The 18,020-nt window shown below is 34.6% G+C and overlaps 2 protein-coding genes across 2 annotated transcripts in view; both read left to right on the top strand.

Annotated features, from left to right (window-relative positions):
• LOC138713719 (serine-enriched protein) overlaps positions 1–9,804 on the top strand; it is a 300,616-nt gene extending 290,812 nt beyond the window's left edge. Inside the window, exons 9-10 of the mRNA XM_069846030.1 lie at positions 2,910–3,088; positions 6,025–9,804. Of these exons, the coding sequence (XP_069702131.1) occupies positions 2,910–3,088; positions 6,025–6,211 (366 nt within the window). The 3' untranslated portion in view covers positions 6,212–9,804. The remainder of the gene's footprint in view (positions 1–2,909; positions 3,089–6,024) is intronic.
• Positions 9,805–14,735: 4,931 nt separating this feature from the next.
• The window catches only part of twy (twitchy), a 61,313-nt gene continuing 58,028 nt past the window's right edge, over positions 14,736–18,020 (top strand). Inside the window, exons 1-2 of the mRNA XM_069846025.1 lie at positions 14,736–15,248; positions 17,881–17,973. Coding sequence (XP_069702126.1) covers positions 15,150–15,248; positions 17,881–17,973 — 192 coding nt within the window. The 5' untranslated portion in view covers positions 14,736–15,149. The remainder of the gene's footprint in view (positions 15,249–17,880; positions 17,974–18,020) is intronic.

Genomic DNA, 18,020 nt, shown 5'->3' with positions numbered 1-18,020 from the left:
TATAGTTTAAATTATTATAACAAGAATACATTTAACTTGGATAACCCAGTCTACGCTTCGTAAAATTAACACATATCTACTATAGTTGAAATAATTGCAAGTTCTTAAATATATAACATACAAAATTATACAACTCTTTGTAGCAACATGTTTTTCTGAAAACATTGAGTAGTGGTTTGTTATATATTACATTACTTACTTACGAATTACTTTTAAGGAACCTGGAGGTTCATTGCTGCCCTCATATAAGCCCTATCCTGAACGAGATTAATCCAATCCCTACCATCATATCCCATCTCCCTCAAATCCATTTTAATATGATCCTCCCATCTACGTTTCACCCACACATGCTACATGACCTGCCCATCTCAAATGTTTGCTTTTTGTCTGTAGGGGCGTGAGCATTTATAACTATGATATCGCACCATCTATCCATAAGTACTAAATATGATAACCTGTCACTGTTCAATTCGACCTTTTTATACTGCTGATTTTATTCTTTTATGAATAAAGAGTCCACACCTGTGGAGTAACGGTTAGCGCATCTAGCCGCGAAACCAGGTGGCCCGGGTTCGATTCCTGGTTGGGGCAAGTTACCTGGTTGAGGTTTTTTCCGGGGTTTTCCCTCAACTCAGTATGAGCAAATGGTGGGTAACTTTCACTGTTGGACCCCGGACTCATTTCACCGGCATTATCACCTTCATCTCATTTAGACGCTAAATAACCTAAGCTGTTGATAAAGCGTCGTAAAATAACCTACTAAAATAAAAAAATAAATGAATAAAGAATCCTGTTCCTAATTGGTGATTATTGTTTCCTTCCTCATAGTAGAAGAAGTAATCTCCTAACGGTGATATGCCATTCTCATCTAACATAACCTCCTGTACTCCCACAAAGTCTATTCTCTATCTAGCTAGTTCTTTTGCTTCTGTTCTATAAAGACTTGTGACATGCCAAGTACCAAATCTCATAACAGACATCATCTTATTCCTTTGCTGTGATCACGCCAAAGAATCAGTCCCATTCTGAGCTTATGTTGGAGTTTCATAACAAGCTCTTTTTTACGGTGATGGGTTGTTAGCCCTTCGCCCAACCCCCAAGATGGAAGACCACTCCTTATCGACTGTCCACAAATGCTTATTCAATATATTCGCAGCTACCCTCCATATCTGGAGGCTGTCTCCTCTATTCGCAACCTGAGGACGCACCATGCTATGAATATATATAGATATATTACATTACAATAGTGTAAATGTCAGACTATATTGGCATCATATTTTTGAAAACCGGACAATGAAACAGAAGGTGGCCTACAATTTGCCATTCGTCACAAATACAGCCATTTTCCTGATGTAGCCTAATATAAATCTTTCGAAATAAGAGCCAAATTTTCCATGACCCGACAAAAATTGTATTACATAATATGAAATCCGGTATACTTTTGTTACTGTTTAAGTGGGTGTCGACCCATGGAAAAAAAATTTCTCCCGTAACTGACTCTTTTATGCTGCATAGCCACTAATTGTTCCATCTATTCACTATGTGCTCATTTATTTTTCTTTTCGCATATGAATAAAGGCACAGAGTATGACTGAAATTCAAGTTTGAAACAGCAGCACTTTTCGCCAGTTCATCCGCTTTTTCATTTTCTGCTGTTCCACTATCTCTCACACCCAAGATAAACAAATGTGTTTGTCAGAAGATACTAAATTAATTTCCGAATATGTATTATATATCTTTTTCGTGTTAAATTTTATTGTACCTGGTTAACATGTTTCAGCCTGTTATGGGCCATCTTCAGAACTGGTTGGTGCTGGTCTTGGCGCCTTTTGTTTGTGTTTCCTGTGGGAGTGTGTTTGTGTAGTGTAATGTGGAGTCAAAGAGTGTGTATGTTCTGAAATTGAGTTGTGTGTTGAAAATTGCATTTGGATGTGTTTTTGTGTGTATATATATTTCGTATTGTTCTAGTGTGTTTAGTTTCTGGCTTTTTGGTTGAATATGTAGAATTTCCATGTCTGTGTTTATGTCTCTGTAGGTATGGTTAGCATTTGTGATGTGTTCTGCATATGTGGACGTGTTTTGTAGTTTTGTTATGGCTGTGATGTGTTTTTTGGACGTGGTTGAAATGATCTGCCTGTCTGTCCTATGTAGAAGTTGTTGCAGGTGTATGCTAAATTAATTCTTATTTCTGCTGTCAGAAGATACTTTTGGAATACTTGTATCTTCCGTTATTTAAATTTAAAATCGTGATTTTTTAATTATTTCCATGTTTAAAATTATGATGTTTGTTGCCAGCATAAGCTCATGTTATACAGTGAAACTTTATTTATATTTTTTTACGGGGTCTGAAGAAAAAAAGTATAATTAAGAAAAAGATATAAATGAAATGGTATTTAATTGCATCTGAAATAGCATTAATAATTAATAACATGTGATTATTTTACATAACAAAGTCAGTTACAAATACACTTCCTCTTTCTTCCCCTCACTGGAATTCAAAAACCAATCGGCAACCTTCTCGTCATATCAGGTTGAGTCTACTTTACAAATATTTTCAGTTTAGAGGGGTGTTAGGTGCAGTTGCTGTGAAGCTGATGCTAGCAGTGCGGAGACAAGAATTGGCAGCTTCGAATTTCCAGGAATTTCAAAGCTGACCAATCTTAACAATGAACACACATTGTACCGTATTTACGTGACATTTTTTGACAAAATGTCATCTTGAAAACTGTATTATATTCCCATTCAAACGCTCATACTTGAATAAATTAAAATTAACGCTCCACTTATGTTACGAGGTATGGAGGGAAAAACTGTGTGGTTCAAGAGAGCATTTCGGAAGGGAAAAAAAAGTTTCCTTTAGCTAAGGTACAATCTGAAGTATTCTCATATTTTTTGTTCTGTAACTTCAGGGAGCCCGAGGTGAGATCTGTGGAGGATTCAGTGATGTTCCATGGGGAAAGACAAATACTAAGGGGCACTACATCCCATCAGAAAAGGCTTTTCTTTTCACACTGAGTAACAATCAAGATATGCCCCCAACTAAGTATGACATTGTGAAGAAAATGTTTGCTATTTGTTACCATCCAGAGTAAGTATAATTATATAAATTTTCAAAGCTAATTAATGAAAACTCTTTGAACATAAGCAGTCATGAATTCAATGGGTGGAATGCATAAAGTTGTAGTATTACCTTTTGCTTTGACTGTAGAAAATACTTGAAGTAGAAGTAAATACTTCGTTTTGTATGCATAAACCTGATACTATTACTACAAAGTATGTACTATGCAGCAGTAGTATAAACTATCAAGAGTATTCGATTATCGACAGTACTTTAGGCTTATCCGCTAAGATTCGTTAGTTTTCGCCTTCCATGTAGCTATTTATGTTAATTTCTTGGTGGGAAAATTTATTGTTGTCCTCAAAATCTGGTTAGTTTAACAAGAAAACGACGAAGTGGGAAGTGTGGAAGAGAGAAAATTGTCTCTGAAAATGTTGTTGTTTTCTAATGCCAGGCATTTGACAATAAAGTCATTTAACCTCTTGCACTCCAATATTTTTCAAAGATATTATCATAATCAGCCACTGAAGCACAGATTTTGAGGTGTTCCGAATCCATTTTTTGGTTTGAGTTGCACAATGGGCAGTTAGGGGACTGATATATTCCAATTCTATGCAGGTGTTTGGCCAAACAATCATGGCCTGTTGCCAATCTAAATTCAGCTACAGACGATTTTCGTGGTAAATCGGGAATTAACTGTGGATTATGATGCAGAGAGTTCCATTTTTTCCCTTGATATTGTGTTATCAAATTTTGTTTGTTGAAGTCTAAGTATGTAGATTTAATAAATCTTTTCACAGAGTAATACGTAGATTTAGTAACAGGTCTGTAAGTAGCAGTGCTGCCCTTCTTTGCTAATGCATCCGCATTCTCGTTTCCCAGGATTCCACAATGGGATGGTATCCATTGGAAAACAATTCTTTTATTGAGTGATATTAATTGAGAGAGCATTTTAGTCATTTCTGCTGTTTGAGATGAAGGTGTGTGTTTAGAGACTATTGATAAAATAGCTGCTTTGGAGTCTGACAATATAACTGCATTCTTAAATTTATTGATGTGGCATAGAAGATTCCTGAGAATTTCACTTATTGCAACGATTTCTCCATCAAAACTTGTTGTTCCATATCCAAGAGATCTACAAAGTGAGAAGAGACAGCACGTAACACCTGTACCGGCACCTTGTTCTCTGGAGATCAAGGATCCGTCGGTGTATAAATGAAGCCAGTTTTGTGGAGGGGTACCTAATATTAATTGTCTCTAAAGATAATTGTTTCATTATTTCAGCGTTTACTTCTGTTTTCAGTATTTCTTCTGTTAAATTTAGATTATATTCTATATTTAATAGAGTTAAAGGGTTTGGTTTAATTTGTAAGTTTTCTTTTAAATTCGGGTTATTGATTTTCTGTTTTAATTCTTGAACCATAGATATGAAACTTTTTTTGAGTTTTCAATCGACAGAGAGGACTGTATGAATGCCAATTGTTTCCTGGTAATCTGATAAGTTTTTCATTGAAAATGTAGAAAATTTCTTTTTTGAGATAATTAAATTTAAAGTTTTGTTACACATAACTCGTACATTAACACAACTTCTACCAATTATATAAAAGTATACTTATAATTAAGATACGGAGATAACATTTTCATGAAACCGTACATTTTTAGCACGAAAATAAAAAAAATGATAAAATTTGTAAAAATTCTATTATTTTAGTAGCACATCGTCTTAACCTCAGGATGAGAAAGTGGTGATGTGATCAGCATCATGCTCCGTCCACCTTTTTATCCCTGGAAAGAATTGGTACTCAATTTGACAGAAGGCTGAATGCACCCTAGAGCCATTCTGAAAGTCATGATGACCATTCTGACACAAACTCGGTACCTTCGAATTCACAGTCTGTTGATATATCAACTGAGCTACTATGGTTCCTAAAGTTAATAATTAAGTAATCTATACTAATAATAAATTTGTAGCCAAAATTATTCTGGTAATTTTCTATTTTCCAAAAATAATTGGTGTTAACATGTATAATTAACCATCCTGAAACCGAAAATCGCTTTTTTTAAATTTTTGTTTGTATGTCTGTCTGTCTGTCTGGATGTTTGTTACCTATTCACGCGATAATGGGTGAACCGATTTATATGAAAATTGGAATATAAATTAAGTTCGTTGTAACTTAGATTTTAGGCTATATGGGATTCAAAATACTTTATTTAAAAGGGGGGTTATAAGGGGGCCTGAATTAAATAAATCCAAATATATCACTCATTATTGATTTTCATGAAAAATATTACATAACAAAAGTTTCTTTAAAAATAATTTCCGATAAGTTTTATTCTATACAAAATTTTGATAAGACTGATATTTAATGAGATAAATGAGTTTTAAAATTACAATAACAACACCATCTAAGGTGCTATACTGAAATAAAAACAAATGACTTCGTCTATAAGGGGCCTTGGACAACAACAATCGAAAGCTATTAAACATAGCCTAAGAGAATGTTTCTGTGTTTGTATGAAGTAATATCGGAAGCTAATTAATTGTTTAATTATTATTTCACCAGTGGAAATTGTAGTTTCTCTAGATGGACATAGTTCTACAATGTTATTACAGTAACTTCTGAAACATATAGCAAGTAATATAACATTAAAACTAAATGATATGTCAACCTTCATTAAACTATGGTTGCATGTAATAACAATTAACAAACATGTTAAAGGAATTGTCGTTGCACCAGATGATTGCTCTCTGGACCAAAAAGACCGCATTTTAATTATTTAAATACATTTTAAATTAAGTAACATATTAAACGATTTATCCTTCTATCAAACACGAATGTTCCCTGGATCAGACATCCTAATTTAATTATGTAATTACTTTATATTTATTTCTGACAGGTGCAGCGGAGCGCACGAGTATGGCTAGTTAATAATATTCCTTTGGAAACATTCTTGTTTACTTACAGTTGTGGACCTATATTTGGAGCAGGAGCAGATCTCCTGATAGCGAGCAACTGCAATACCAACATGGACAGCTACTCAAATCTTCCTCATTCCTACGACGGGGATAATGCTTCTTGCAGTATTCTAATGGGAGATTATAATTTTTCAGTTATTGACTATGAAGTTTTCACTCCTGTGGGTGGCAAATAGAAAATAAATCAGCAGTAATACTTGAGATAATTTTGAATGCATAAGGTATGAATATCATATTTTTGTATGTTATTCTCTTGGTTGCCCTTTTGTCTTCTCTCTCCCATCCCCTTGTTAGTTTAATTTAAAGAGTACAGTAATAATATTATTTGTGTGCTTGGTTCGTAAATCAATTGATTTAATGACATATTATAGCATTACAATGACAAACGGGAACCTTAACCTCACACTACATTGTTAGGTCTTCATGGCCTGTAATATGAGATGACTTTACCTTTACCTAGTGTTACAATACTAATTTTAATTGTAAAGAAAATATTATATTTAGAGACACATTTATAGAGAAAGTAACAGTTTACCATTATTTGGTAGAGTGGAATATTAGCATTAGAAGTTATTATAAGTCATAGTAAATCAGCACATTTTTGCAGTTTTGCTGCTGATTTATAATAATTATACTCTCATTACATTATTTATATTGCCCTTATTCGCTGATATAGTGTAACCACAGTCTACTATATACAGACATGGACAAATTATTAGCAAAATTGGAGATCATTATTATAAATTAAAAAAAAATATGATTCTTCAATTTACACTACAGTTGACATCTTTGCGTATATCCAAATTATTAGAAAAATTGAAGATTTGTATTGTATATTTTTACAAAATTAGACTCTTCAATTTAGACTACAATTGATATTTCTGCATATTTACAAATTATTAGCAAAAGTGAAGATTTTTTGTATTATTTTTAAAAATTCGACTCTTCAATTTGGACTACAGGTGACATTTTGAATATTTCCAAATTATTAGCAAAACTGAAAATTTTTATTATATATTTTTACAAAATTTGACTCTTAACTTTAGACTGCAGTTGACATTTTTGAATATTTACAAATTATTAGCAAAATTGAAGATTTTATTATATATTTTTTATAAAATTTGAGTCTTCAATTTAGAATAGCCTACATTTGACATTTTTGCATATTTCTATCTACTGTAATGATAGAAATAAGGAAAATTGTTAACTTTAGTCTAAATTGAAAAGTCAAATTTTGTAAATAGAATTATCATAAAAATCGTCAATTTTGTTAATAATTTGTCCACGTCTGTACAGTCACGAAGCTTGAGTTTTGAGGGTGCTAGAAACAATAGACTGTGACGGTACTATTTTGCATTGCCTGTAATGAGGCGATCCTAGTGGTGAGCAACTATCTAATGTTTGCATATTTACTACGTATTGAACTTCGTGGCTGTATATACTAGACTGGTGTAACTAACTAGCAGTTGGTCCATCCGAAGTAGGACAATTTTAGATTTTTATTAGAGTTAGAACCAGTGCTGTTATGGTAATTTTTTTCTTGACCATACTCCATACTATTTATTTTTCTCCCTTGAAATATATTTTACTCTCTTTTCTCTACCTCACCGACTGTCATGTAATGGCTCTTTTAATATAGGGTAGATGAGGGTAATTGTAAACAAATGCTGTGAGAAATACAAAACTGTCAATATAAAAATTTTAATTCGGGGGAATACTTAAATTAACATGTTGGCTAACCTACAAAGCAGTTTGGCGCCAAATAGAAGTAACTGCTTCGTTGTGAACGAATGTTTTGTAAGAGTCTACAAAAAAACTTGAGAAAGAATTTGCTTCACCTTCATTTTTGGCATTGTAAGTAAACGTACAGTGCTATTTTTTAAGAATATGTTGTTTTTATGAGTAATGTGTGGTAGTTAACATTTATTACAATGGTTTTGAGATCTCCCATAACCTCAGTTCATTAAATTATGACGTGTTTACATTTGCCCCATAGTTTTAATTGATTGGAGGTAATCGTAAACATGTTTTACTATGGTTAGATTTGATACTTTTTAGTAATAAAAGAGACCCTCACCCAACTACACTGTAGAGGATTTAGAGAGGGTTGTCACATTTGTGAATAATAGTAACTACAGTTATCGTGAAGCTCAGGAGAGGTACTGAGTTCCTATATCGTCATGTATCATAGGTTAAAGGGACGAACTGTACCAGTGACCAAAATTGGAGTTGGGAGGAATACAGGTCTTTCTTCTGAAACAGAACAAAAAATGTTCAGTGTCTTATAGCCGGTGTGAAAATTGGTGTTTACAATTACCCCCCTCTCAAAGGGGTAAATGTAAACAGGTGGGGTAAATGTAAACTAGGAATTAAAAGATGAAAAAAAGTCAACCTTATAATTTAAAACCCATTTTCAGGGAAAAGAAAGATCTAAAAATAATACAATGTTTCTTTGTCATGCTTACCGTTACTGAGAGTTGTGTAATGTTGAAATATATTTGAAATCAGTGAAAAGTGTTTACAATTACCTGGTCTACCCTATATTTCCCTATATTTTACGACGCTTCATCAACTGCGATAGTTGCATTTGCTGTTAATGGGTTTGTGGAAAAACCTCGAAAGAAACCTCAACTTATCGCAACTAGGAATTGAATCCAGTCTCGCTTGTTTCACGGTCAGACTTGCTAATCGTTACTTAGAATCTTTTAATATAAGAAGAAGTAAAGAATTATTGTTTTGATTTATCTTTCCATAATTTCGAAACAAGCTTGATTTAAAGAATATCCCATGAAGCCGTCACAGTAGATGCACACTTGCCTTGACGAATCTTGGAATGTATCAGCAGTACTTCTGTGTTTTTCAATAATATAATTATGGCTCTGGATTCCAGCGCTGTAGTGATGGACATTTATGATCATAAACATCAAGTAAGGTAATCATAGGAACAGCATGTGAGAATCTAAGATCAGTAGGCCTACAGATCTCTGTGTAAAAATCTAGATCCCCATTTACAAAACTTTGGCACCATACGCCATATGGACAGAATTTCCTCTTCCCCATACGATTCATTAAAACATTGTAGGTTCCCATACACGTATTTAGGTATACTGTATGCACAAAAATAAAACCACAGCTCTTTTAAACTGCTTGAATAGAAGACTTCTATTGTCTGTTGTCAGTTTTATAATTAAGTACGATACATATTGAATAATTAGAAATTCTTTTAATCCCTAGTGTACTAGAAAAATATTCTTTCACCAGTAGCATAGAAAAATTATAATTTTCTTAGGGTATTTTGAGAAATATTTTAATAAAACTCTTGCAGGAACCCTGAAGGCCCAGGTCCTCCAATGTTGTGGACCTTGCGAGCTTGAAGTTTACGTTATAGGTCCTCGTCATTGTTAAATTTAGATTTATTGTTAGAAATCTGCTAATATTACTGCTTATTTTACTTTCATGATTAATTTTCCATTTGATTTTATCCTTTGTGCATATGCACATAATATCCACTGTATGACTGACGGAATGTCGTGAAATTTGTGTGTGAATGATAAATTGTGCCAAAAGTAGCACATTTTTTTATGTTGAATTGTTAAAAGTGCCTTTTAATATGATCTAAAACATGTATTTTATTTGAAATTGCACTATGTTTTGAAGTTCATTGTTGTAAAAATAATATTAATCTATTGCTTATGAAGTTTGCATTAGTAAATAACAGTTTCCAACAGTAGTTAATTTGTACAAAGAAATATAAACAAAATAAAAACTATATTTTTTTCTTATTCATGTTTTGTTTTCATATGTTTTACCTTCAATCAGTAGAATTGATGAAATGGTTATACAGTAAAATCCCTCGTAACCGGTACTCAAATAACCAGCAATACCAAAACAACTGCACTTTTGGCTGGACTAAAAGAAAATATTGAATCTGCCACATTGCCACAGTCTGGGCCGCCAGTTTTGCCACATTAGGAAGTTCGCACGAACTTTCATTTTTAATTAATATTTGAACCTAAAATTAGTGTATTATTGTTGTGTGATGTGTTTTAATATAGAAAATCCACACAGTTTTTATGTTTATTTAGTTATGTTCGGACCATCAGTGTTGCTATGAGGGGGATCCAGGAAATAACGACCTTTCGCACATACCCGCCACGCAGCTGACTCCCCTTCCTTGTTTGAAGGTCAACTGGCTTCCTTAACATGTGTTCTCATAATGTTGTGAGTACTGGTTGCAACAAGTCGCCATTGTGCATTTTGTGTTACTTCAAAATGAACGACGTGATTGATAATCCCACTGACTGTGAGGTGAGGAGTGTGATTCGATTTTGAATGCCCGACATTTGAAACCTGCAGAAATTTACCGGCAATTGAAGGAACTGTAATGAATGAAGGAAATGTGAGAAAATGGTGCAAAATGTTCAACAATGGGCGAACAAATGTCCACGATGAAACTCGACCCGGACGCCCATCACTCATCACAGAAGACCTGAAGACTAAAGTGAACGACAGAATCTTGCAAGACAGGCGCACATCACTCGACGAATTGCATATTGCCTTTCCTGACATTTCTCGTTCTTTGCTTGTTGAAATTCTGTCGCAACATCTTGGCTACCACAAAATCTGTGCACGGTGGGTTCCACGGCAACTGAGTGACCAACACAAAACTCAGAGAATGGCCTCAGCATTGACATTCTTGATGCGATATCACACAGATGGAGACGCCTTTCTTGATCAAATTGTGACTGGTGATGAGACCTGGGCGTCTCACAACACCCCAGAGACCAAGCGCCAATCACGTCAGTGGCATCATCCCTCATCACCCAAGAAACTCAAAATTCAAACAGACTCTCTCAACACAAAAAGTCATGGCTACTGTCTTTTGGGATCGCAAAGGTGTTCTTTTGCTGGATTTCATGCCAAAAGGCACTACGATCAATGCAAATCGTTATTGTGAGACTTTACGAAAACTACGGCGAGCCATCCAAAACAAGAGGCGAGGAATGCTTTCGAGAGGAATTGTGCTTCTTCACGACAACGCCCGCCCGCACACTGCTGCTTCAACTCGAGAATTGCTGGATCAATTCTGTTGGGAAATCTTTGATCATCCGCCCTATAGTCCAGACCTTGCTCCTAGCGATTTTCACCTTTTCACTAAGCTGAAAGACTTTCTGGGTGGTACACGTTTTGGAAGTGATGAAGAGTTGAAGAAGACAGTGAACACCTGGCTTAATGAACTGGCGGCAGAGGAGTATAACACGGGAATTCTAAAGCTAGTGAAGAGATACGACAAATGTTTAAATGTAGGTGGTGATTATGTAGAGAAGTAAAAGAAGCTTCAGTTATGTAACAGACTTCGTTTTTTCAAATAAATATTTTTTTTTAATTATTACAACAAAACGGTCGTTATTTCCTGGAAGATCGCACAAACTTCAATTTTCAGTGAATTTTCGAATCTGGAATTAGTGTATTATTTGTGTTGTGTGAAGTGTTTTAATAAGGAAAATCCACACAGTTTTTATGTTTATTCAGTTATGAGCAAGTGATAGAGTAATAAGCTTCACATGGCTGCAGTTTCAACATTTGGCTCCATGAAATACGAACCTTTTTTTTTTTGTATATACCGGTACCGGTATTAATTCAATTATCCGGCAAAATCTTACATCCAAAACTAGTCTGGTCCCTTTGGTGCCTGATAAGAGGGATTCTACTGTAGTAATACCACAGTCTAGTATATACAGTCACGAACCTTGAGTTGTGAGGGTGCTAGGAACAATAGACTGTGCTGGTACTATTTCGCATTGTCTGTGATGAGGCGATAGTAGCGATCCTAGTGGTTAGCAACTATCTATGGATGCATATTCCCTACGTATTGAGCTTCGTGACTGTATATACTAAACTGTGGTAATACCTTCATGAAAACTATTATATTGATGACCCAGTTCAAAAGAGAAACAACTCAAAATTTAAAGTTTTGATAAACATACATTTTAAAGCTATATGTTGCTATGAAAAATCAAAGGATCATTAAAATTACTCGAAATGATGTTTTATTTATATGCTATTAGTTTCAAATTAGAGTGTGTTAATTGAATTTTTCACAGCAACATGAAGCTTTAAATAAAATAAAAATTATATTTTGGAGTGTGACTTAACAAAAACGTTACAATTCGGACTCATTACAGAATATAAATAAAGTTAAAAACAAAAACATTGTCAAATTGTGTTTGGATTAGCAGTACATGTGTCAGAATCAAGTTCAAGTGTGATAAGTTTCTGTGTCATGATATTGTCATTGGATTCGTGCTTGAGAACACATATCACTCCCTCTTGTTGAAAAGAACTTCAAAAAGGGTAGCATCTCCAATCAGCTGGACGGAACAGAAGACGTTTGTAGACGAATGCTTGGGCAACGATGATGGTAGTGATGACGAAAACGGCGCAAAATGAAGAAATTAATAGTGATAGTAAATATTTATTATAACAAACCACGTAGTATCATACAAAATTAAGTTAGTTAATTTACTGATGCATGCTATTAATATTGCAAGATATCGTGTAAACGGCAGATTGAGCAAGAAAATTGACATAAATTCACACTTGAGTACGATCCAGTGCATGCAGTGCGTGTGTTCATAGGATGGGTTCAAAATGCGTACTGTTCCAAGATAAAGTTTATTTAAAATTTATTGTTGACTGAACTATATTTCTATTTAAGTGTTTATAATTTGTTATGAATATATTTATTGAAAGTTTTATTTTTGTATTTTTTTTTTATTTCCCCCCTTTCAAAAGTGCAGTGCAGGGATTATTCGAGAGAATACAACTCGCCATAGATTACTTGACATACACTGATTTTTCTTAGAAATACAATCAAATGTATTTTATCTCCATAAGATATACTGTATGCTTTCTGGGTGTGGCTTCTTTGCAGATTGTTTCATGCCTTAAAAATAACACTATAATAATGATATGAGTATTGTCATATACAGCATAGATAAAACTCGATCTTTGGATGAACTACACAGAAAATAAGCATGGGTAAGCATTAGACACACACGCACACGCACTCTCTCTCTCTCTCTCTCTCTCTCTCTCTATCTCTCTATTCAATTGACGTTACTTGAACTGACAGTTTCTCAGTGTTGTTAAATGACTTCATGTTTCACATATTCCTTTCTAAGAATGTAGAAAAATACTCTTGTAACTCAGTGAAACATGTAGCTTTATTGACAAAAAGTTGTATCATAATTGGGGTGTAAGTATAACAAGTCAGATGTAACAAGATGTTAGGTGCTATAATAGGAGTTCTTTCTCTACAAACATAATGTTCTCAAATGTTTTTATAGTTGTGTTCGACAAATTCTCCATCATGAAAATATTATCATGTTCAATATGATGAGCAGATGGTCACTACATTCATGAGTAAGTTGTTTATTATCTAGAGAAAGGCATGGTATAAACTCTAGAATTAGGCTACCAGTGTAGTCTCAGGAGTTGCAAGTGGTTGGACTTCGCCCGTTGGAGATGAGTTCAAATTCTTCTTGGGTCTGTTAGGTGATTGAGTTTTTTTCAGTCTTCCCCAACTGGAAGGTGAACATCAGGTAATTTCATGGAAAATTCTCAGATTCAAATCGTTATCACCAATTCCACTGATGCTAGATAGCCAATTAGACCTAGTTGATACATCATGATTAAATACCGTAACTGATTTAAAAAAGGAGAAAAAAAAAAACAATGTGTGATACTTCTGCAAAGTGTGTTTAGTGGAGATCTCTTAAGAATATTTCATGCAAAATACCCAAATTGCACAATACCAAGTACATGATTTACAAATTAACATATTCAAATAATAATCGCAGCAGCATCCGCTGCTAAAGCCACTACTCCAATGTAATTTAATAGCCTACAAATTATATGATGTCCAGACTTCATTAAATGTTTCTAATAATGATATGTTGAGGGTTGCATCTGTGTGCTCCCGCTAAACAATAAGATGAGAGGTTACTTTACAAAATAGCTTATTACAGAAATGGCAAAGGACATTTTTCCGAAATAGATGCCCACTTAAATGTTCCATGTTAAGGGGAAAATTTTCATCACTTATAACAATGACAGAGCTACCAGCGTAGTTCAGGCAGCTGGGCGTTTGCCTGCTAATCCGGAGTTGCGTTTTGGCGTGGGTTCGACTCCCGTTTGGACTGATTATCTTGTTGGGTCCCCCCCCCCCCCCCGAGATTTTCCCCAACCATAAGGCGAATGTCAGGTAATCTATGGCGAATCCTCGGCAAATACCATCTCGCTATCATCAATTCCATAGACGCTAAATAACCCAGTAGTTGATTCATTGTCGTTAAATGACCACATATAAAAGCAGTGAGTGACCCTTGCCATAATAGTTGTCACGGGTTCTGTGCAAGAAAGACTTAATAGCTGCTGAAGAAAAGGAAAGAGGTGTCCTCAGGTGCTATTTTTTATTCTGTAGGACCTACAAACATGTTTTCACATAAGGATCCTTAAACAAGAGAATATTATCAATAAGGGTCATCATTTACTATTCCTTAATTTCAGTAAAATAATAATTTAAAGGTAGTATGTGCCTATTCAGATATTTCATAATTTCAAATAAATATAAAATTAACTGTCAACTTGGTTCACAGATCACGAATAGACTTGGTTCATTGTATGATCAATGGGACTGTGAACATAAACAAATTGTGTTGCGTGAATGTGTGTGTAGCAATACGACGATAGTTTGATGTGCAATTTGTCAGTATTCCTTGCGTGTCTTACATATTTATAATGTAATTTAATAACAGATTCAATAATTATATATAAAGTTGTGTAATTATAGCACTTTAATGCAAGACTGGGCCAATTTAGCATGTAGTATGGAACATAACCTCACTTTGAATTAGTTACTGGAATTGTGAATAATATTTATTTAAATATATCTGGAGTTAATACGGCTCGTCAATACATCAGCGCTGGGAATCGTTACCTTTAAGAATGCTCAGAAATGTTATTGTGAAGAAAACTGATAAATAATTTCGATTAAACGGATTGTATTGTGTCGAAGAACTAGTGTTCTTAAAAGTATTCAGTCATGAAGAGATGGCAAATTTCTATGGAGACTTGGCAAACCAAGTTGCAAGTGATGATGATTCACAGATATCCGATGTGGATCCTGCAGAGTTGGCCAAGATGGTGGAGGTTGGTATATTTATTTTAAATATAAGAAATTGACAAGTGGACCAACAGACAATACTTATATCTACTTTGTCAGTAAGTTTTCAATTAGAAATACACACTGCATACATTTGATTGAGCTCTTACTTCTAAGAACATTTGTCATTTTCCATTGTTGTTGTAAGTTATGACAGGACTAGCCTAAGACATGTTTGGATACATTTTTAAATTAGGCCTATCCTCTCTTTTTGTCTTCTTTTCTCCTCCACTTAGTAGGTACCGTAGGTATATCTAAGCCAGTTGCATATAAATAGAACTTTATCATTTCATATAGCCTAATACTGAAAGCCCCTGAGCGCTTCTCGTTTTCAATAGAATAAGATGATGATTTTAGATCTTTCTTTGACCTGTAAAATAATGAATTGATATTATCTCTGTCAATTGGTCTCTTGTGCTAACCACCGAATGTAGAGTTAAAAGTTTGTTGTGTGAAGGATAACATTATGAAGTGTATTTTGCTACTAATGCTTGTCAGAAACGAATTGGAGTGTTTTCTGATTGTAGAGCTAAAGGAACCAGTGTGCCAAATTTATCAATTAGCCTATATAGGTCTAGACCTACCTATTTTGTGCTTTTTCGTGAGTAGACTATTCTAGAACCGAATGCAGTATGATACCTTACTGAGAGGGTGTTTTTACTCATGATTAATAAATGAACTGTTGCAAAGAAAAGATGTGACAAATTTTGAGTGGATTATATGAGGGGGTAGTTAAATGACAAAGAAGTCGAGGACTGTGAAAAGATTAGAGTGGGTTAGTGAAGAGGATAGCTAAGTGACAGGAGGCTGAGGACTGTGATAAGGTTAAATGAGTGGATAGCTGCAAGTGATTTTTTTTTTTTTATTTAAACTGTCCGAAGACAGGTTTGAACCTCACAAGTGACACCAATAAGGTATCACTCAGACAACCAAGCCAGCAGATAATGCGGTAGGGTGGGCAGTTCCTTTCACCTTCCATGGATTACATGGCTGACTAGTAACGTAGCTGAGTGATACATAGGTTATATTGCATTGTCACTTTTTCTTATTTTTCGACTTATTGTAATCAGACAAAAATATCCTTATAATCTGTAAATTTTCATAAATACCGTGCTACTAAAAATCATGCTTTTTAGGTAATTTTTTCATTCGAAAACATCATGTACCTGTGTTGCATAGAATCCCGAGTTTTAGCACACAAATATAGCCTAGCATGATAATTTACAGCAGGATTTATTATGATAATTATGTGTTAGACCTGTGTAGTTATGACGATTCTAGGAAAGATGTAAAACCATCCAGGCCTTGAGAATAAATTCTGCGAAACAGGAAGTGTTACAGATAAAAATCGAAAAAGACAACGACATACTATGCCCGCCAAGGAAAATTTGGATGGCATTAGACATTGCTTGGAAAATGTCACTAAAATTCACTTTGTCATCTTTTGTAGGAAATCGTTATGTCTTACAGTTCTTTGCGAATTTCTACAAAACTATCGAAGTTAAAACTTTAGAAATTTACAATGGTGTAACAACTACGGCCTGATGATGTAATCAGATGTGAATTTTGTTATTGGATTTTAAGTACTTTACATGACTGCAAAATTGATTATAATCTTCTGTTTTCAGACAATGTTTAGTTTTAACCTCGATCCTTTGACGAGACCCCTTGTGACTTTTATGTCTCGGAAACATTGAAAGAGAGCTACTGGCGTAGCTCAGTCGGTTAAGGCGCTTGTCTACTGATCCAGAATTGCACTCGGGCGCGGGTTCGATTCCCGCTTGGGCTGATAACCTGGTTGGGTTTTTTCCGAGGTTTTCCCCAACTGTAAGACAAATGTCAGGTAATCTATGGCGAATCCTCTGCCTCATCTCGCCAAATATCATCTTGCTATCACCAATTCCATCGACGCTAAATAACCTCGTAGTTGATACAGCGTCGTTAAATAACCAAGTAAAACAAAAAAACATTGAAAGAAATATATATATATATATATATATATCGGGGTTTCAATGTCTTTGACATCTTCTGATTGTCCTTCTCCATTTTCCTGTATCTCGCCACACATCAGCTTCCAAATTCCTTGGTTTCATCACTGCCTGTTACCCCATCTTGCCATCTTGGTCTTCCCCTGTTCCTTCTTCCTTCTGGCAACCACTCGAATATACTTTTGTGAAGTCAGTCTCCATTCATCTTTTGCATGCGCCCATACCAGTTCAACTGATTTGTTGAGACGTCATTCAAAATTGTGTGTTTGACATTGAAAGAAAAATTATACAAAAAGAATCTACAGAGGCCTACTCTGCAAGAACTGAATATTAGCTTCTGCAAAATATTGCTTCCATTTCTTACACATCACTTCTTAAACAGATGTGAGGATTTTTTAGAAGAAGAAGGGAGACAGTTTCAGCATCTCATTTCTCAATTTAAAATGAGTAAATGATGTTATATATTTATTAATATTTTACATTAATAGTTGGTGCAGTGTATCATTGATAGCAAGCTGTCTGCATAAGCTTTTTAGCTGTAAGCTGGATCGCCATATTGTGATTTCTTTACTATGTTCACTCAGTAATCTAATATACATACATTATATTGGAAGCTACTTTATACTTTTAGGATGTTGATGATTTGGATGCTGATCTCTTTGGATCTTCACTTGGTAAAAAGCGGACACCTGTCACAAAAACTTCAGTCAAATCTGCTTTAAAAGTAAGTACTGTCGTTGCGACACAAGACTGCAAGTCTCTGCACATGCA

The sequence above is a fragment of the Periplaneta americana genome, chromosome 14 (genome assembly GCF_040183065.1).
Source record: "Periplaneta americana isolate PAMFEO1 chromosome 14, P.americana_PAMFEO1_priV1, whole genome shotgun sequence".
Taxonomy (NCBI): Eukaryota; Metazoa; Arthropoda; class Insecta; order Blattodea; family Blattidae; genus Periplaneta; species Periplaneta americana.
Note: the sequence above shows the minus strand (reverse complement) of the source record. Positions and strands in the feature narration are given on the sequence as shown.